Source organism: Trematomus bernacchii, unplaced genomic scaffold (assembly GCF_902827165.1).
Source record: "Trematomus bernacchii unplaced genomic scaffold, fTreBer1.1, whole genome shotgun sequence".
NCBI lineage: Eukaryota > Metazoa > Chordata > Actinopteri > Perciformes > Nototheniidae > Trematomus > Trematomus bernacchii.
In genome coordinates this window covers 1342650-1364367 of record NW_022987778.1, presented here as the reverse complement: position 1 = coordinate 1364367, position 21718 = coordinate 1342650, and the positions used below count along the sequence as shown (strand labels likewise).

Here is a 21718-nt window from a genome sequence, read left to right as displayed (position 1 = left end):
TAAACAATGGAAAATGAGAAATCTCCAACGAGGCGTTCTGGGGCAGCATAGACAGGTCTTTTCTGTGTTAGAGTTTTACTCGCTACAGGGTGTACTTTGAGGGTTTGTGACTCTGCAGACCGTTTACATGCAGAAAAACCTTCATAACACACAAGGGGACGGGTAATAGGGGGAAAGCATGACGTGGGACCTTTAAATTCAATTTTTAGTTGCTTTTACAGATTTCTTTTAAACACATATTTCTGATATTATAATACTTCTTTTGGTATGTTCTTACATTAAGTATGTAGTAACTGTGGTTGGATATTGTATGTTTGATTTTATGGTATTTTCAAGTTTTTTACATTAAGATTTATTTAGAAAGTTTTGATTTGGAAACCTTGAATTTCTGGGAAAAACTGCCATTCAAAGACAAAAAACAGACATCACATAAGTATCATTTTATGGACCATATTTGATCTTTAATTTTGACGGGGAAAAAAAGACATTGCATTTGAAGCCATTTCATGGAAAAATTATTTACACGGAGGACTCGGTCCTCACAAACATGGACAGCACATTAGTAAAAAACAAAGACACGGAGAGAGTTAAGGATTTGAAGTACTTCTGAACCTTAAAAACACAGTGTTGATATCCAAACTATCAAGATAAATATATTTATAATATTTATATTATTTTACAGAATACCTTAAATATACAACAGCCATCATGTATTCTATAAACAAATATAAACTACTTAGGCACACTTCTGTCTCAGTGGTTTTCAGAGGCCGTCCCCTCGCTGTTTGAACTGAGATGACCTCACCTGAAACATCTTGCATCGTTAAACTGCTACTAAACTCACGACTGGTTGGCTATCAGTTATGGATCCTAATATACACAACCACTTTTTATACAGTAGGACATAAAGCAGGATGGATGTACACTGCCCACAGACACAGGTGCAGTCCCAACATGACCTCTTGACCTCTAAACCCACTCCTCTTTGCAGATTCTTGTTTTCAAGTAGGCCTGGTGGAGCCCCCACCTTATTGCTTACACTTGTACTGCCCTTCTGCAAGAGGAGGGAGCCAGAGATGAGTTTGGGACGCAGCCGAATGGGTTAGACAAGGATGACATTTAGGCCCTATTCCAAACCAACCCCTACACACTCCCCCTCCGTGAAAGAGTTAACTCCGTCTGTAGTCACACTCGCAGCTGAATATGGCTCCTTCTTTTGAGGTGGAGGTGTGCAAATACAGCGACAAGCTCACCTCTTTCCGACTAAAGAAGGAAATTACGTAACTTTCCATAATCGCGCCTCAGTTCCAGTCGTTGTTACGCATTGGGACAAACCATTTTATCTTAGCGGAAGATATAGCACTTTTTTAAATCCATAAAATCATTTTTTATTTCATATTGTGAGTCAAATAGTTGGTTTATTAAGTAGGAAGCTGTTTAAAAGAAGAGCACCTTCAGGGATCTTGCTCACCCTGTCTTCTAGACTAGACACCGGCATACTGTACTTACCAACAGTGTTGGGCAAGTTACTTCCAACATGTAATACAGTACATATTACTGTCTTTTTTAAGTAATAAGTTACATTACAATATTACTGTCTCTGAAACGTAATGAGTTACAATACTTTTATATTACTTTTGAGTTACTTTCACCAAAAATAACTGCAAAAGAATGGCTAGGTATTTTAAATGCTAAAATGTAGTTTAGTGCAGCTATACATCCAGTGAAGGGCGAGGTGGTATAGCATAACAACTGCCGACCGCCTCGCTGCACAATATCCCTCACGTAAACACCAGGCTGCACAATCTTTCTCTGCACTTTTGTAACGCGTTACACCCAACACTGCTTACCAACCATGAAGTTGTTAACATCTACAGTATATGACAATATAAAATGTCTTCATTTACAGTTTACTAGAAAATATAAGGAACTATTTTAACCCATCGGTTGGTAAATGCACTTAATATGGCCGACTCTCCACGTGACCGCGCAGAGTGAAAGCTGGTATGGGTCGGGTGTATGGGTCGGTTTGGAATGGGACCTTATTCCCAAACCTTTTTATGAATTTTTAAAAAGGTGCACAGTCAGTCATATAAGGTTCAGAGACGACAAATAAGAGAGGGGCTACGATATCTACAAATAATATACATTACAAGCGAAATATACATTTATGATACGGCCAACTAAACGCACGCAGAGTGTGGAGAGAGAGGGCGGGGGTCACTAGAGTCAGTCTATAAGTCCGACTCGGGCATGTCCGGCATGTCGGCCATCAAGTAACCAATACCGTAGCGGCCGTTGGGCGCGGTGTCCGCCTCATTTCCTCCGGTCCCTCCGCCGCTCTGCTTTCGGTAGATGCTGTTTCCGGGCATCGGCGATGGCGCCTCGCTGGGGGACTTCCCCTGGATCAGGCTGGCGTCGTCGTCCTCGCCCGGCCGCGCCGTCTCCTTGATGATGCGCCCCTTCTTGTAGGCGACAGTGGAGATGCCCCCGCTGCTGTCGTCGATGATGTTGAAGTAGCGCAGGGCGAAGACCACGGGCACCGGCATGATGGCCATCACCACCAGGGAGATGCACACCACCACGCCCCACGGGGGGAAGAACACCTCCTGCTCTTTGGCCTGGAGGACACACACAGCAGGTTGGGGTCAGATGTTGTAATGTCATTTTATTAACTAGAGATGATGTGTGTTTAAGATAAGATAAACCTTATTTTATTCCCTGTAGGGCTGTATTATGCATTTTGGGGGTTTTCCCTTTCCTGTATTGTGTTATATAGGTTTTAGTGCATGTGAATGGTGAATTGAATTTATATCATTGTAAACTTGACAAATTAAACAAAGAACATGCAGGGACACTTTGTCCCATTGAGCCTTTGCTCCACTTACTGAGCATGTTTCTCTTGATGTGATCAAACAGGTGCTTCAATGTCTCTGTGTTAGACCAAACATCCTGTTGATTGTCTGAGGGTTAAAGGACATCTGAACATGTGAAATCGTGCCTTTTCCCCTCATTTTTAGCTCCTGCCTCATGGACTTTGAACCCTTTTATTTGCTTTTTTCTCGTTCCAGGTCTCCAACAAATGGTCCCAGGAGAGGCTGAGCGGAGACTCACCTCTTCCTGGATCCAGGCGCTGTAGACGGGCGGCTTCATGGCCAGCTGGATGAAGCTGGTGCACAGCAGCAATATCAGCAGGGTGGGCGTGATGTACTTCCACATGTAGTAGTAGAAGCGGTACGGCGTGAAGCCCAGCATCTCCTTCAGGTCTTCAAAGAATCTGAGAGGAAACAGAGGCACGCAGCAGGAGGTGAGATCAGACGTCTGGAGTGGAGGAGTAACAATAGTTTCATGTGCTTTATAAAGCTGATGGCCTTTAACTGTACATGCTGTTTACATTATGCTCCTTTCTAACATTACACACATCAGTGGGGGAAGATGTGTGGAATAGTTGTGATGATAAATTGGAAAAAGACTCTGTTACAAGTAAAAGTCCTGCATTCAAAATCTTAAAAGTAAAAAAGTATTGGCATCAAAATATACTGAAGTACCAAAAGTAAAGGCACTCGTTAGGCGTAATTACCCACTTCAGAATCATATACATCACATTTCTGGAGTATGTTTGTTGTTGTTTTTATTGATAATTGTATAAAGTAACTACGCTGTAAATAAATGTTATGGAATAAGAAGTACAAAAATGGCTTCGGAAATGCAGTGAATGTAATGCAAGTTGTACTTTAAATTGAGTAAATGCACTTCAGTACCTAAGAGTGATCTCCAGAAACAGTAATACTTGGCAGGCAAAGAGTTTGTGTTTACTGCTCAAAGTCACAACTCTTAATAACAGCTTGCTCTTTATAGAAAACACAGCTCTTGTGTTGGGAAAATCCACTTTGTGTAAAAAAAGAAACTTATATAAATACACCATTTTAGGTTTTTCATAATAGTTTGAAAGTTGTATTTAAACCAAAACTGCATATTGCTACTGTTGTGTTTGCTAAATATTCCAAATGTATCTCAAACTATGGCAGTTTCTTTAGTACAGGACCAATTTCTAAAAAGTATAGATGGATGAAGTTGTGTTCTTACTTATCGATCCCGTAGACCCAGGCGACGGCCACGTTCTCCAGCACGACGACGATGAGCAGAGGCAGAGTAGCAGAGTAGTCGTCGAACATCGCCACAAAGTAGTTCCCTGAGCGCTGAACGAACAGGAGGCCGATGGAGAAGGCCAGCACGCAGCACCCCACTGCGGGAGGCGAGAGGAGAGGTAAGGTGAGGTACGTTTATTTATTTAGCACATTTTCAGACACGGAGGCAATTCAGAGTGCTTTACATCATCATTAACACTTAACCCTCCTGTTGTCTTCGGGTCAAATCTGACCGATTTACTACTTTCATCATTCATAACCTTTTTGTTTTACATTAGATTGCATTAAGGCTTTATGATATCCTTCACAGTAGACATTTGAACATATACAATTGCTGATCACCACTTTCAATGAACTTTGGATGATTTAGTCAACTTTGTAACACCCATGGTGTTCCCGGTCAAAAATGACCGCCATAAAGAAAAGGAATTAGTAACCATCAGATCAGATAAGACACACACACACACACACACACACACACACACACACACACACACACACACACACACACACACACACACACACACACACACACACACACACACACACACACACACACACACACACACACACACACACACACACACACACACACACACACACCCCTTATGTGCCCAATCCCCCCATGTGAATCACACCTGGCACTCACAAACACAAACACACACACACAGATCAATTTGACACATGTCCCGCTCTTATGTGCCCATCCCCCCACATGGATCACACCTGGCACACGCAATACATGTTCAGTGTCTGTTCTTTGTATATTTACTGCAGTTGTTCATGTATACCAGTAGTCTGATGCAATATGTACAGTTTGAAAGGGTGTTAAATGAAATTTGGTGATGATTAATGGTTTTTGTGTTAATGTAATAGCAGTTAAAACAGGACCGGTCAAATTTGACCGCGAACACCAAAGTAAGGGGGGGAAAACGAAGACAATAGGAGGGTTAATAAGAAGACAAAAGAAAGAAACACAATAAATAAACATAATGGAATAACAGATTTGTAAAAACCATGCATAAAAGAGATACAGAATGGTTTAAAAACAACATTGTAAATACAGTAGGTGCTAAAATAAGTTAAAAGACTTCTGGGTAAGCAGCTGAAGCAAGCCTCGACTTAAAAGAGGGGGTTCGATATACTATACCCATACAAGACACGTAAGTAAAGTGAATTCACTGTAACTGTATATTGAAGGTAGGATAAACTGTCTTTGGCTTCAATTCAAAGCAATAATATCAAGAGGCAATAACCTGCAGAATAGAAATACTCCATCCTAATGCTGAGGTTAAAGACTGGGTACTGACATCACAGCACAATACATATTTCTCTTCAAACAAATATATGTAAATGATTATCCATATTTGTAAAGTTGACGAGTCTGCTTCCTGTTTGAGTTGCATCACACTCCACAGACATCCAGAGATTAATCTAACCTCAGAATTCAACATACAAGAAGTCTGCACAGCACTTTATGCAATCATGCAACCGCCCTCTTTTGTAAGATATCCTACCATTACCGCCTCCTCAATCCTGCACCCAAAACATTCATTGGGACACAATCCCATCACAGAACACAATACCTTCATATTTCAGGCAGGGACTCAAAAACCTCTTTATTTGACTTAATCTAAGAATATAAAACAGTAAATTCCTCCTGACTAGTGAGGGAAATTGTTCATTTAACCTGTATTTCAGAGTGCCTTAGACACAATTGTACCATCTGAGCTTCGCAGGAGATAAAGAGAAGATACTTAAAGGTCCCCTAGTATACTGTTTTTCATCAATATATTATAGGTCTCAGATATATACAGAGCCTGTCTCTGATTGGCTCCAAACACCAAACAGATCATTGCAGCATCTCCCATAATGCCCTCTGTTTCAGCCCTGTTTCAAAAGTGCTGATTCTCTGTCTGTTACTTTAGATGATAATAAGGAGCCCCTCCCCACGCCCCTCTGAGAGACATTTGGTTAAAAAGAACACAATGGTGCTCTAGGAGGAGATTCAGGTGATAAGGTGGGGGGGGGGGGTTACCTTGGTTGGTGATTGGCTAATGGTTACACAAGCCAAAAAATCGTTATGACATCATCAAGTGGCCAAAATCTGATCAGCTCATTTTCAGACAAAAAGAGAGAGAATCTTTTTTCCTGAAACTCTCAGAATCTCTTTCCACAGAGGGGACACATGTTGATGTATGAAAGACATGCACAAGTGGATTTTTAATAATAGGTGACTAAGGTCTCACTAACCTGTAAGAAATTCCTTGCGGACTTTGAAGGTGTCTATCAGCGGGGTGAGGATGCCTTCGATGGTGCCGAACATGCTGCCCAGCCCGAGGTTCACCAGCATCAGGAAGAACATGACGGACCAGAAGGGCGAGGCGGGGAAATGTGTCATGGCCTCCGTGAAGGCGATGAAGGCCAAACCTGTTCCTTGGACCGCCTGTTAGAGGAAGAGAGAAGAAGAAGAGGTCAAATATCAGTGGCACTAAGGGGGGCTTTTTTCAAGACTTTGGGTGACCTTAAGAGATCTTATAACCTTTATTTATAATTACCCTGTTTAGTAAGTCTAATGCTCATGTGTTTCACATTAAAGCCCTCTCAGAAGTTCAGCAGGTTTAATCCTTGCCCTTTCCTGGAGCTTTACTTGGCTTTAATAGCTTAACATCATAAAATGTAACGATCAGAGAAGTAAGTGTGACTGTGCTGTTTTCCTGATGTAGGGAAAGCTCAGAAATAGTTTAGATACTCCTTCAATGCTCAGAATCAGAATATCTTTAGTGTCATTATACTTGCGTACAACAACATTCACATAACATTATATCGTAAGCTTCTCTCAATACAGTAAAAATAATAGTAACAAATAAATAAAAGCAGTGTACTGTATATGTGAAGCTCGCTCTAGCAGCTAGTTGGCTCAGGCTACGTACGCTAAAGTGGCCCAAATGTGATTTTTTCTTTTAAAGCAGATGCGACTTTTTCTTCCAAATATAATGCTAAAACAAAAATCACATGGAATCTAATATTATAATTGTGATTTGTTCCTAAATCTGAATTTAAAAGCTTCATTTTGGAATTCATGCAACCTTTTTTTTCACTATACTGTAGACCCGCATACTGTACGTCACTACTCATGTACATTAGCTGTTTTAATGACCAAGAATTGAATCATGCCAATGTCTTTGTTGTTCTTCTGGTGTTTATGGTTACACAATTCACGTTGGCACAACAGTTTGAAGAAACATTGTCTCGTGCGTTAAGACCTTAAGACTCGCAGCTTTGGTTTCTACCTTATTGAGCTCGCCCTCGATGCTGCAGGCCTCCAGACCCAGCGAGTCGAACTGGTCCTCCTTCACCTTCTTGATGATCTCCATCATCTGATCGTAGTCCTCGCTGCTCACCTCGCTGCCCTGAGTCAGGTTGATGTGGTGAGGGATCAGGCTGTGTTCAATCCCGTTCCCCAACAACGACACAATCCTTTGGGTGTTTCTAAAAAAACAAAAACAGGTTAGTCACTTTTGCAATGCATTTCACGCTTGGACATACAGAGTTTGCAATGATAACTGTGGCAGATTTCATGAAAAACTGAATTGTTACATAACATTAACCCTTCAAACGTTATAACCAAGTATATTAGTAATGCTCTGCTCCAGCCTTAAAGAAATAGCATTACTGTAACTTACTAGCTAACAGTTGTAGCTCATTCTAGCGCAGATACACATTATTTAATACATTACTTACACTTTTGCTTGTGTCTTTTATTTTGAAAAGGCTACAAACACAGTGTTTATTTGTGGAGTAAATTAAAATAGTGACAAACCTGCAGCTGTACCTCGTAACAGTTTCTATAATATGATTAGGGAGTCGATGTTCGTGGGAGGGTTTTTGCAGATGGTTCAAATATAATTTATAATTTAATAAAATCGTTCAGAGAAAACATGTTCAGGGACTGTAAAGTTGTTTAAAAATCTAACATATATTCAAACTAAAAATGGTAGGGGCCTTTTCTTCTAAACTATTTCCCCAAACTGTTTCCTTTTCTGCTATTTCAACATGTCAAGAATAAAATAACCACAAAACCGCTTTTAGTCTGAGTAACATTCACGACTTTACCCCTAGATCTGCTCTGTGATGGTCTGCAGGAAATGCAGTTGTCTATAAATGTTTGAATGTGAGAGGAAGCTGCTGCTACTCACAGTGAGATGCATTTGCCGTTCATTATGTTGGCTTTAAAGCCCAGCACGGCAAAAACCACCAGGGTGGCCAGCACGGAGGTGAAGAAGTTGATAAAAGACACCAAGACGGCGTCGAAGTGGCAGTTGTTGTCCCGCTTGTTGTAGCTGGAGAAGGCGATGACGCCTCCGAAGCCGAGGCCCAGAGCGAAGAAGACCTGCGTGGCCGCCTCGCGCCACACTTTGGGCTCCAACATGATCTCCAGCTGAAGACACAAAGTGACACAGTGTACTGTTAGCTTATCTTTGAAGGACAGCTATATTATTTTGATAAAGGTGTATATTTTGAGGGTAAAAGCAGTCAAATAACTTGCAAATCAGTGAACGTTGACATTTTCTTACACATTCATTACACTTAAAGTCTCCTGAAGAATGATTTAACACTGAAGTCCACAACATGAATGACTGGAATTACTAGACTAGAAGTTATACTCGCATTTACAAGTTAGTCATGTTCACATAAGAACAAGCAAGTAAGTGGTCATTGATTTGAGTTTATTTTCCTCTTTCAAATATTTGTGAATTAAATATTTTCTGGTTTTAGACTCTATGAAATCTTGAGCTCTATGAAATATTAATAGAATTTCTCATCTTAAAATTGTAAAGAGTTCATAATTTCAGCTGAATATATAGATATATTCAATAAATGTTGTGTATTATGGCAGTTGGGTTAGGTAGTGATGGCTGGATTTATGCGAGCTCTGATGTTTTATTTGAAATAAGGTGGGGGTTATTTGGCATACGTTTAAAAAATCTTTGCAATAAGCTTTATGTATGTTCTTATGTGATTTTCACCAGTTTTCTTTAAATGCTTGGATGACAATAATGTTAACGGTTTAAATGTAATACCAATTATCTTCATGTGAGTTGATTTAAGCACTGCTCAGGACAGGAAGGCACTCCAGCGTGTGATTAAAAACTGCACAGTACATCTCTGGAGCAACCTTCCCCTCACTTCAGGACATTTACACCACCAGGGTCACCAGGAGAGCACACAACATCATCAGCGACAGTACACACCCCCAGCACATACTCTTTACTCTCCATCAGGCAGGCGCTACAGGAGTCTGAAATCCAGGACCACGAGACTGACAAACAGTTTCTACCCACAGGCCATCAGGCGGATGAACATGCTACCCCCCCCCCCCCCCACAAACACACACACACTGATTGAACTGTGAGTGCTACACAGACACACTGACACTCACCATTTGCACTACCTACTTTAACAATGCATAGTGCACTTGTTGTCTGCCGTGCAATATTTTATACACTGTGAACCATGTGCAATACAACTATTTATATACTATTTAAATATCTTTTAAACTGCTGCTACTTATGTGCCCTTTTATTTGTTTTTTTCTAAGTATTTATTTATTTTTATATTTCTGTATTTTACTTGCGTAGGGTGGACTAGCAAAGTAAGATTTCATTATACGGTGTAACTGTCTGTTTACTGTGCATATGACAATAAATATCTTGAATCTTGAATCTTTAATGAGACATATCCATCCACAGCCCTCAGACTGCTCCATGCACCATCTTGCCAAATGACAGCTGGCATCTTGACAGTTTCCACGTTTGTCCTTTTCTGTAACAAAAGCCCTGAATCTGTTCTGATAGAGAGCAGAAACACTTTGATGTCTGCAGGTTCTCGCAGAATGGCGGCAGAACGAGTGGTTTATTGGAGTATTTCGGTGTCAGCCGAGGACACGGAGCAGACACCGGAGACCGTCTGCTGTGAGCCAGCGTTTTCAGGCTGGTTGGTTACATAAAGCCTTAGTAACTCCTGTTTCCATGGTGACGTGATTCCACAGCCTGAGCTGCCGTTGGCCAAAAAGAGCCGGCCAATCACCGGGCAAATTTCATTTTTGAGTTCAGAAACCTTTTTTCTTTCTTCAGTCAATTCAGTTCAACAGAGGCTGCTTGAAAAATTGTTAAATGTTAATTCCTGACAAATTGGAGGTATTAAGTATAATATATAATTTAAGTATTTCTTCATTTTAAAAAGATGAGACGGTTAAAGGATTGGTTATCTAATTTGACTATTATTTTAGTCATTGTTCAAGCGGTGTTATCAAACTTCTCCTGATTCCAGCCTTTAAGATGTTTGATTTTATGCTTTTCTTTGTGATAATTAGTGCAAACTCCTTATGATTCTAACTCCTGGTTAAATAAACAATATTTTCAAAGACACTTTCTTGGACTCTCAAAGTATAATTGGCCTTTCTGACATCTTATAGACAAAGCAATTCATTGAGACTGAACAATTATTGTTAGGTAAATCCTTATAATCAAGATATCCCCCCATTAGTTAAAATGTTCCTTGGTAGGGACATTAGTTATTCCTGTTTAACATCGAGTTTTGTTTTGAGACTCTTGGTCAGACTTGACTTATTGACTTAAGATTTATTGATCCTATTTCCTGACATATCTCATTTTAATTTTAATTCCCTAATACAAAATACTGATTTGATGATGTGTAGGTTGGATGTTATGCTGTATCTGATGTTTACTTATGTGTGTGTTAGAGAGAGTGGATTCATAAGACTTTTTCTCATTTGTACTATTACAGTGAGGAGAAACCTCAGAAAGGTGTGTTACCTTTGGTGTGAACATGTGTCGGATCCCGTCGATGGAGCCCTTCAGGAGCAGAGCCCGCACCAGGAAGCAGATCAGCACCACGTACGGGAACAAAGAGCTGAAGTACATCACCTGTAAGTTAAAGAAAAACTCCAGTCAGCCTGTAGTTACATTAGTTCGGTCTACATACCGAACTAATGTATATCGTTTGGCACAACATGTTTTTGAAGGCATGATACCATCAAAAGAAACAGTAGAGGTGAACCTTTTAGCAATAAAGACAACATGTTTGATGATCATAAGTTGCTTAAAATCAAAATAAGATGCTTTTAGATGCCAATGAACTGTAGATAAATCAGATAATCTAGATTAGACCACTTTAGATGTACATTGTCTCTTGCTTATTGCCAATTGTCATGGTTTTCTACTGTAGGTCACTGAGTAAAACATATCGGTGATTAGATGACAACTGCTGTTCAGTTCCTGTCAGAAAAACACTTATCAGACTGTGCCTTTTTAGAGAAATACTGAAATACATGTCGTGTGATCTTACTATCTAACTATCTATGCAGCGTGATCATGATCATTTGGCAGAAACATGAAATGAGAGTTAACACTGAGCAGTTCTGTCTAATGTGGATGGCATTTTGTTCCTGGTAAAAATAACTTTTTTTAGGTGGGGGACTTTGACACACATTTAAACTTGTATTTTGTGTATCTTTACGAGTGACATCTTGAAGAAGAGATGACTTGTTGTACCATGAAAGCTACAGTATGTTATCAATATCAGCAAGAAAGCTTTTTATCCAATTATCTTGCTATTTACTGTAGACAGTGGGCGTCTCTGCTTTTCTCTCCTTTTCTATAAAGACTAGGTGGCACTTAAATCCTAAGAGGTCTGACTCAGACTCTACTTTGTGAGACGTCAGCTCACAGGATGGGCAGAGGGGTGTGTGGGGGGGATGCAGTCATTGTAGGATGGTTCGGGATTAAGTCATAAGCACAGTAAGTGATTCAGAGACATCTAACATGGTCCATATGCAGCTCTGACAAAGACTGTGTAATGTCTCGTCTTTAAAGGGAAGGGATAATTCACCCTCAAGCAGGATTCACTTACATGTTTGAAAGTTCATTCAAGGACAGTGAAGATAAATGACTTTCTCTCAATGCTTGGAGACAGACAAACGTATTTCTGATTGTCCTTAACGTGAAGTAGTTTGGTTAACTCAGACTTATACATTTGTTCTTTGGTAATGCAACGTTTTATTTAATTCTAAACGGGTCCCATACAACATTGTACTACAGATTTTCCAGTGACCGTAAAGTTCTCCCTTCTTTAGGAAAGGTTTTTTTCTTAACCACAACAAATATATAAAGTTTTTTATATGTTAAAGGTAGGGTAGGTAAGAATGGAGAAACCAGCTCGAGTGCGCTAGAATTTGAAAGTACGCAGCTGAAAAAAATCTGCCCCTTCCTTCAGACTTCCTTACAGAGCCCCTCCTCCAACACACACGAACGCGCACATGACCAAAGAGGGCACGAGATACGTTTGTGCACGAGATGGAAGGCTGACAGGCAGGTAGGCCATCCAGTTATTTTAGCCGGCTCAGATGATTGGTCGTGCTTTTTACAGCGCTACGGCTTCCAGAGATGACATTTTTGTATATATTTATTGTCAAAGCATTTAATGTATTCATTGCTATCGGGATGTTAAGAGCATTCCATGGAATATAACAATAAGTGTTTCTGAGGTGAATTACCTACCCCACCTTTAATTGTTAAATGGGTTTGTAAAGCTGAGTCATATTTTGTTACCAGTAAAGAGGCCCAATAATGCCTTTGGGCGTGTTCCCTTTCCTGTAGTGTGTTATATAGGTGTTTGTGCATGTAAATGGTCTGCAAAATGTCATAGTTGCAATACATTTCTCTACAAAACATTTTTTATATTTCCACACCTGCAGCTCTTGTCAGTCCTTCACTGATTAAACCTCCCACTTTGTGCTTTTGTTGAAGAACACATTCTTGGCCTTGGTCAGCAGCACAAAGCCAAACAGGCTCTTTTTTTGTGCGATAGACAAATATCGGCAACCTCAGCATTATCTTCTATCAAAAAAACAACTTTATTATGAGAGGTTCTGTGTCAGGGCAGATAGCATGTGCTTATTGGAAAGGTCATGTTCTAATAACTGCACTGTTATCATCATAAACTGATAATAAAAGATAGGTTTTCCCATAAGGACAGACAGAGAGGTAATTGTCTTCATAGAGAGCCGAAGTCCCTCCCTTTCCGGGGGACCTCCATGGGACCTTATTTCGGAAAAAGTATGTATTGAAGTCAATGGCGAGAGAAAGATTATCTTTCGATCCCGTTTGAATTGTGCCACGAATTACACATATGATGTTTGTCAATTTAAAAGATAATTTTGCAAGTCAAAAAAATTAAAATGTGTTGTAAAACTGTGAAGTAACACTTTTATTGTGTGAAACCGCTCAATGAACTACATCTCCCGTCTCGCACCACACACCAAGACGGCCGTCACGTTGGCACATTTCACTTCTTTCTTTCAGAATGAGGCGAAAAGTATTAAAAGAGGTGAAAATCACTACAAGTCTGGGCATGTTGAGAGCTGTACATACACACAAGGGGAGTTAGTCGGTTCATAAGAGCCAGCATGCGGGACCGGGATTCTGGGATTTGTAGTCTTTCTAGTTGCGTATTTTTCATAGTCTTATATTTCAACAGTTTTACGACAAACTGTGACTTTTTTGACATGGAAATTATCTTTTAAATTGACAAACATCATATGTGTAATTCGTGGCACAATTCAAACGGGATCGAAAGATAATCTTTCTCTCCCCATTGACTTCAATACATAATTTTTCCGAAATAAGGTCCCATGGGTCGGAAGTAGATGGGCGGGACTTCACCTCTCTATATGTGTCAGGAATCTAAAGGCTATTTTACATAATTTAATTAACTAAATAATGTTACTTTACATGGTGTTCAGCAACTTTCAAATACTCCTAATGAACTTCACGTCTATTTTACCAAATCTACGACCACCCCTCTTCTCTCCCCCATCATAAGCCATTATTCGCCCGCCCTACCCCTTTTCTTTTTGGCCACACTCTTGACAATCAAGCCAAGCCAAAAGAGCGCATAAAACCATGGAAACCAAAACGTCCTGATCCCTTTCACGCCCACGCCCACCCACACACACAAACGGGAATGAAATGCAGATGGTGGTAGGGATATTTCTTGGAAAAGGGCTTTTGTGAGCACGGGTGTAGAGAGAGGGCATTAATATTCTTTTGTACGGCACTTCAAAGACACTCGGAGCTGGCCCCTTTGAGGGAAAGTTCACGGCCATTTCTTCTCGCGCCAACTCAAAAGGCCATCCAGACACACCAGGTAGTTTGAGCAACACCATCTGGCTCTAACTGTACAATTAACCAGTTGCTTGGGTGGCTCTTTTTGGGCGATTTACAAAAAACAAGGGGGTTATTTCGTCTTCATAACATAGATGCATATATGTTTAGGAGGGGTGGTTGAAAAAAAAAAAGGACATTTCATAAAGGAATTGAACTTTCTGAGGTACTTGTACTTAGCCAGAAACATCGCTACAAAAGGGGAATCTTTACTGAGATGATAAATCAACTGAGAAGTAAAAACATTTCCTCATAGACTTCTATACAATTGAACATCCTTTTTTTTTTTCAACCGTTACCCGCTGGACACAGTGGTAAAATGTAATGAAGTACATATAAGTTTTTGTTCAATTTTTAGGTACTTTTTACTCCACTACATGTATCTAAGTTACTTTACAGATTCATTTCATCAGCTAATACAAAATGTGAATCACCAAGAAATAAACATTTACATGTTATTATAGGTTCAAACCCAGCAGCAGTATGCAATGTCATTTAAATAAGCTCCACCTTTACCAGCTGTGATGAACACATTAATGGTAAATGGACTGTACTTATATAGCGCTTTATCCAGTCTTTAAGACCCCTCAAAGCGCTTTACATACTACATGTCATTCACCCATTCACACCCATTCATACAGAGCAGTTTACCTTACTCTAGGACCTAACATTCACACACATTCACACACTGTTGGCCATCGGGAGCAACTCAGGGTTAAGTATCTTGCCCAAGGATACATCGACATGTTGAGTGCATGGGCTGGGATCGAACCCACAACCTTCTGGTTGAAAGACGACCGCACTCCCTCGCAGCCACAGTCGCCCTGCCGCCTGCCAATGCATCAATAATCAAAATCTACTAATGTAATATTTACGATTCTGAAATTGGCCATTACTAGTACTTTAACTTTTGGTACTTAAGTATATATTGATACCATGTACTTTTACTTTAGTACAATTTACTAATGCTGGGCTTTAACATTTAAGATAGTATTTTTACGATTTAGTATCACTACTTTCACTCAAGTGTAAAATCTGAGTTCTTCTTTCACTACTGATTTTAACAATGGCAGGAACTGAACATCATGTATGCTAATAAAACCCCTCAGAGCGGCAGTCAGGATGGTGAGTGTGACAATGATTGTGGTTATCAGTGACATTTTTGGCAGGCGGCAGGATGTAGCAAATGAGGGAAATGAGACTGTCGAGTGCTGCAAAACCATGGTGACACAGATCCAGATTAAAGCGACTCTGTTGTTTAGTCGCTGCGCTCAGTACAGACAGCTGTAAAGATAAGACCTGAGGTAAGGACAATGTTTGGCTTCAAGGTGGGAAACTCATTTAGCTTTGACCCGATGTTCAATAACCTGACGACCGGATCCTTAAAGCAAGAAAATATGAAAACAAGCTGGCAGACACACGGGGGTCAACTCTGATTTAAAAAAGTGAAGCCAATGCGAGAGTACCCTTGACCTGCAGTCTTTCTAATATCCAGCCTGGGGGGAAAGAAGTGCAGGAAGTATATACTTAAGTAAACTAATACTTAATACTAAATAGTGAAAATACCCTGTTACAAGTGACAGTTCTTCATTCAAAATCTTACTTAAGTAAAAGTGCAAAAGTATTGGCAATGAAATACTCTTGAGTACTTCTTCAGCATAATGGACTATTTTCCGAATCACATTAATCCAGTTGTTCCATTAATGTCAGTCACAGCTGGTAAAGATGGAGTTCATTTTAATGACATTGTAAACGTCGCTGGATATTTTTATCAATAAATATATGTACATTTGTATTTATAAGTGTGTATAAGTCCGGCAGTGGCTCAGTCAGTAGGGGCTTGGACTGTGAGCCGTAGGGTCGCCGGTTCAAGTACCCGAACAGACCTAAATATGGAGTGTGGACTGCTACTTGGAGAGGTCGCAGTTCACCTCCTGCCCTGCCGTGGTGCCCTTGAGCAAGGCACCGGACACCCCCCTTCCCCCCCCCACTCCCATTGCTCCCCGGGTGCTGTACAATAGCTGCCCACTGCTCCTAGTTCTAGACTCCTGGTACTAGGATGGGTTCAAAGCAGAGAACACATTTCGCTGTGCTGTGTGCTCTGCATGTGAGACCATTAAAGAAGGTTTCATCCCTCCCATTCAACTATCTATATTTTGTATCAGCTAGTAATCTAAATCTGAATTTTTTTTCGATTGTATACAGTAGAAGTCCATGAAAAAATTACCCTACTTCCTTCTTTATTTATAACCTCATTAAAGATGTCCCATTTGCACTGTAGCAATATTTCTGGCTTTTGGTCTCCACCTACTCCTGTGAATACACCTGGTTCTTTATCTGCTAGTTGTTGCTAGTTTCAACCAGCTGTGTCTCTCCTGTGTCTACAGTGGGTCTATCGGAGCCTTTGAGTTGGAAACAGTTGTCTGCAGCAGTTGATGAATGCATGAGACTTACAAAATAATGACCTAAAAGCGGCTTTAAAAACCCACAGAGCTGCAGAGCTGGGTGTTAATTACCCATGATTTGGCACTATTACAAAGACTCATTTCATTGAGTTAAGTTGACTCAAAATCATTAAGACTCTTATTGCTGTCAAAAAATGTGAAGTAAACTGTATTAATTTTGACCCCGTAGACTTGAAATAATAAGTGGGGATAATACCATAATCAAATGACTTCCCCATCAAAGCTCATTCTGTGAAGATTAAATAGTGTGACCATTTGTCCAATTAGTGCAAGCTTGACTGTAACCTTGGAAGTGCACCGGCTAATGCTGGTCATATGATACGAGAGAGTGTGGAATGATAAGGATCACCTGTAAAAAGAGAAGAGGCGCGGGGTGAGTTTGAAAGCAAACGCCAAACCTTCAGCCGGGATGCTAATCCTTCCGGATGCTAGTCACGCTACTGTCAGCTTTGCTATGCTGAGCCTAGTCAGAAATCACACACCGGATCACATGAGCTCTCAGGCTCATATCTGAGGCTGGATCATAAGAAACATTTGCCAAGTCACATTACAGGACTCACTCAGCAGTGTCTTTAGACCAGGCATCAATACAGCTCGCTGTAAACCTCTAGCTTAAAGTGAGCTAATTATTTGTCAGAGGATTTTCCGAGAAAAGGCCTTTTGTTTCTGTTACTGTTTCACTTCTCAAGAGTTATATTTGAGTTGTCGTAAGGGCTGCAAAATATGAGGAAAAAAGGGGATTCACGATAATGTTTAAAATCTGTAACTAATTAATTAAATATATTTGATTAGGTTGTATGTCTGCAAGATACAAGGACATATTTGATAATGTCAGGTATCGCGATAACGATTATTCTTGAAATAAATAATGTGTTCAGTTCTGCCTTTTTGCAGCTTGTTGCTGAAATACAACACATTGAATAAATACATTGAACACATCTAAATAAATGTATTTACCAATTGAAGGTTATACTCAACACAAAATACATAAATAAAGGGAAGAATAATAGTTATGTTTAAGTCCAGTTTAACTCTGGCTAGAGGGTTAACAGCATGGTGCATATCTTGTAAAATAACACATATAGACATAATGTAATTGAATATGTTGTTACTATATTAAAGTGCAATGTCGAAGTATTTAGTTTGACTCAGAATTTTCTCCAAACTAACAAAAGCACAACAGAGCAGTTAATCCTCCTTACCTTCCCAGAAGACTGGATTCCCTTTATCATGGCGAGGCAGACCATGGTCCAGGCAGCCAGCAGGCACAGAGTCATCCTCCAGTTCAGACCTCCGCCCTCAGAGATGTTGTCGGAGATGTTCAGGGCCTCGCGGTACCAGTAGTACGTGGTGGCCGAGCTCTTTTCACACTCTGGCACCACATCTGTGGACAACACGGTACAAGATAAGCACTGAGGCCTTCTGATAGGAGTTAAAGGTTGATTTCATGGTGAATTTATCAGTGAATCTGGTCTTAAAGCGCGAGTAGGACGTTTATTGTTTTAGCCAATGGGCCAATAAACCATAATAACCTTTCATTATTTTGATATTCAAGTGGTTTAAGACTAAACTACACTTCTTTCTCTTGGCTTTGTTCTTAGAATATATTGCTGCTTGAACAACTGAACAACTGAATTTCCCCACGGGGATTAATAAAGGTCCATCTTATCTTATCTTAAACCTAGCCTGTGACACAACACAGTCTCACGGCATTTCGTGTTATAGTCACAAAATTAATCTATTGATTCGTGTTCACCAACACGATTTTCACATTTTCTTCGTGTCACACAGAACGATTTTAAAAGCAATGTAAATAATAACAAATTTGAAGGAAAAAGAGATTTTAAAAAAATACAGATTTCAGTATTCTCACACAGAACGATTTTAGAAGCAATGTATTTCTATTGGTAGTATGTTTCGTGCCTGCTCCAAATAATTAGAAGGAACATTTCTTTCAGTAGTCAGTAAGATTTCAGTATTCTGAGGCTCTGAGCCACATTTCTTTTCCTCGCGGACGGCAAAAAAACTCCGACATTATATAATTTAAAATAAAAGGGTTAGGCTTAGGGTAAGATATTGAGTAAGAAAATGTTTTTATGAACCACAAAGCTTCCGGTCTTCCAAGACCCGACCGGACAAAAAGACGTGTTGCAGGCACGAAACATACTACCAATAGAAATACATTGCTTTTAAAATCGTTCTGTGTGACACGAAAAAAATGGGAAAATCGTGTTGGTGAACATGAATCAATAGATTACATTTATTTTGTGACTATAACACGAAATGCCGTGAGACTGGGTTGAATTACAGAGATTTCAGAGAGAGACAAATGCAGATCGTGTGCACATTATTTCAGATGGAGAAACCCTGATTCAACCAGAGAATATGTTTCAGTTGCAGAACATTCCAGCATTAGCAAAAACTGCAAAGCAAATTCATAAAGGGAGACAAATGTTGCTAAAAGTTTAGCTTTCTGCTAACCAAGCCAAAAAGTTGCGTCTGCGGCTAGCTAAAGGCTAACGTTAGCAACATTTTCTCTCCATCTTTAAAATGTTTGCCCTTAGTTTAGCTAGCTAGAGACTCAAATCCCAGTATATTATCTTAAAGGGTTTTCAGGCCTACAAGTAAGCTCAACTGTAATTCGTATGGTTGATGTTTGTAATAAATGCCTAGTACTCGTAAAGGTTACTATGTTATAATGTTTTTTTCTTTTCCCACCCTGGGGAACCACCTAAAGTTACTATGTACTGAAAGCTTACTATGGATCTTTTTGAAATGACCCCCAAACTAAACCACCTACCCCAGCTTTAACATGTGTGTTTGTGTCTTACATGTCATGGTCTTGTTCTTGACCAGCGGACACTCGTGCCACGGCAGCGGCTGCTGGAAGGACTGAGAGAAGTAGAAGAGACTCCAGCTGATGATGACGTTGTAGTAGAGAGCCACGAAGAAGCAAACCTACAGGAAACAGGGGCGAGTTAGCTTCAGATACACACAACCAGAAACAGTGGATAGATATGTTTAACTTCAGAGGTAAACAGTCATCATGCGCTACCAAACATGATCGACATGTATTCTTTCTCTTTGTTATTGCTATTCCTTTTTTTAAATATTATTTAGACTTTTCCTGGTGCTCAAAGCGCTTGAATGAACTATACCACTTCCTGTTTTGTAGATTTATGAATTGGGGTGTTTGAGGTTACAGTAAGAATGATCATTTAACACACAGTTTAAAATAAATAACTAAAAATGAAATATCCAATCCTCTTAGTGACCAAATGTTTCAAGAATTGTATTTATTCTTATGTTTTGCATTATTTATTTATATTATCATTTTTCAAATGTTGTGAAAACATTATTTAATGAAAACGTTTTTCTTATATTTTATTCATGAAAGTAGCATAAAGCTAATGATAAGTCTACGTATTGATTACTCATAGACAGACATATAATCGACAACTATTTATTCTTTATATTATATCAATAGGTTTGAATTTTGGACTGAACACCAAGCCGTCAAGTTGTACTTTTAGAAACCAAAATATTTTACAATTTTCTGACATTTTATAAAGCACCCAATTTATCCCAATTTATATGAGCTGTGTGTATTAATGTTTACTTCTGTGTTATTTATTTATATTATGAAAGGTTGTGGTTATAAACAAATCTGATTGAGTGATGAATACAAATGCAGTTACAGCTATTCTTAGTCCTACAAAGCTGTATCAAGCCTTCCTTCTTCTGCTTCACTTGAACTTCTCTGCTCCACTCACCATGCAGCTGGCGAAGCCGATGCCCCCCAGGCGAGGGCTGATGTAGTTCCAGACCCCGATGCTGCCCCTGCGGATCCGCTGCCCCACCGCCAGCTCCAGGAAGAAGAGCGGGATGCCGATCAGGATCAGAAGGATCAGGTACGGCACCAGGTACGCTCCTGTCAATCAGCGACAACACACAGAGTTAGATTACATTAGATCAGCGGTTCCCAACCTGAAGGCATTGCAAGTGGGCCGCCAAATAATTAGCAAAACATTATTATTTGTGTGGAAACCTTTTTTCCTTTCTCTTTCTTGATCCTCCTTAGCAACGGTCATTACAGTCTTTGACAGCGGTCTCTACTACTGGATTAACAACATGTCACATGTTCTGAATTGACCAATCAGAACTTTATTCAACCTCCGTATTGTTTATGGTTGAATGTGGGCCACGAAACATTTTTAGATTCTTAAGTGGGCCTTGAGTTGAAAAAGGTTGGGAACCGCTGCCTTAGTTTACCTTATTGATCCCACATTGGGACATTGTTCTGTCACAGCAGCATGTCAACAAGTCATTGCACATAAGTTAAACATTGAGAAAAAAAAAAACTGTTAATATACTGTATATATTTCAACAGTAGAAAAAAGAAAGGAAACTATTGAGTATTTAAATGAAGCACATGCAAAGCTGGAAAACAGTTTCATCAGATAACCGTGAATAGAAACCATTTCACCATTTCCTGAAACCCACACACACACACACACACACACACACACACACACACACACACACACACACACACACACACACACACACACACACACACACACACACACACACACACACACACACACACACACACACACACACACACACACACACACACTCTCTCTTGATCTGCCACATGCTATATTGAAACGACAGCCTCCTATAATTTAACTGCGACCTAATGTGCCCCTGATAGTGACACATACAGCACATACAAGCACACAGCAGCCTCTTTAACAGTATATTTCTCATTATCTCTGACTGTTACCAACACATAAAACTGCACACATCTGTTGAGCTGCGTGTGTGTGTCTCTCCACCTAATACATGCCCCTTG

At 39.9% G+C, this 21718-nt stretch overlaps 1 protein-coding gene across 1 annotated transcript in view; it reads right to left on the bottom strand.

The window, feature by feature from the left end:
• Positions 1-434: 434 nt before the first annotated feature.
• The window catches only part of slc6a15 (solute carrier family 6 member 15), a 28561-nt gene continuing 7277 nt past the window's right edge, over positions 435-21718 (bottom strand). The window contains exons 3-12 of the mRNA XM_034149155.1: positions 20634-20791; positions 19692-19818; positions 18063-18244; positions 10988-11098; positions 8348-8589; positions 7442-7640; positions 6402-6594; positions 4087-4246; positions 3115-3277; positions 435-2621 (exon numbers count right to left, since the gene is read on the bottom strand). Coding sequence (XP_034005046.1) covers positions 2235-2621; positions 3115-3277; positions 4087-4246; positions 6402-6594; positions 7442-7640; positions 8348-8589; positions 10988-11098; positions 18063-18244; positions 19692-19818; positions 20634-20791 — 1922 coding nt within the window. The 3' untranslated portion in view covers positions 435-2234. The remainder of the gene's footprint in view (positions 2622-3114; positions 3278-4086; positions 4247-6401; positions 6595-7441; positions 7641-8347; positions 8590-10987; positions 11099-18062; positions 18245-19691; positions 19819-20633; positions 20792-21718) is intronic.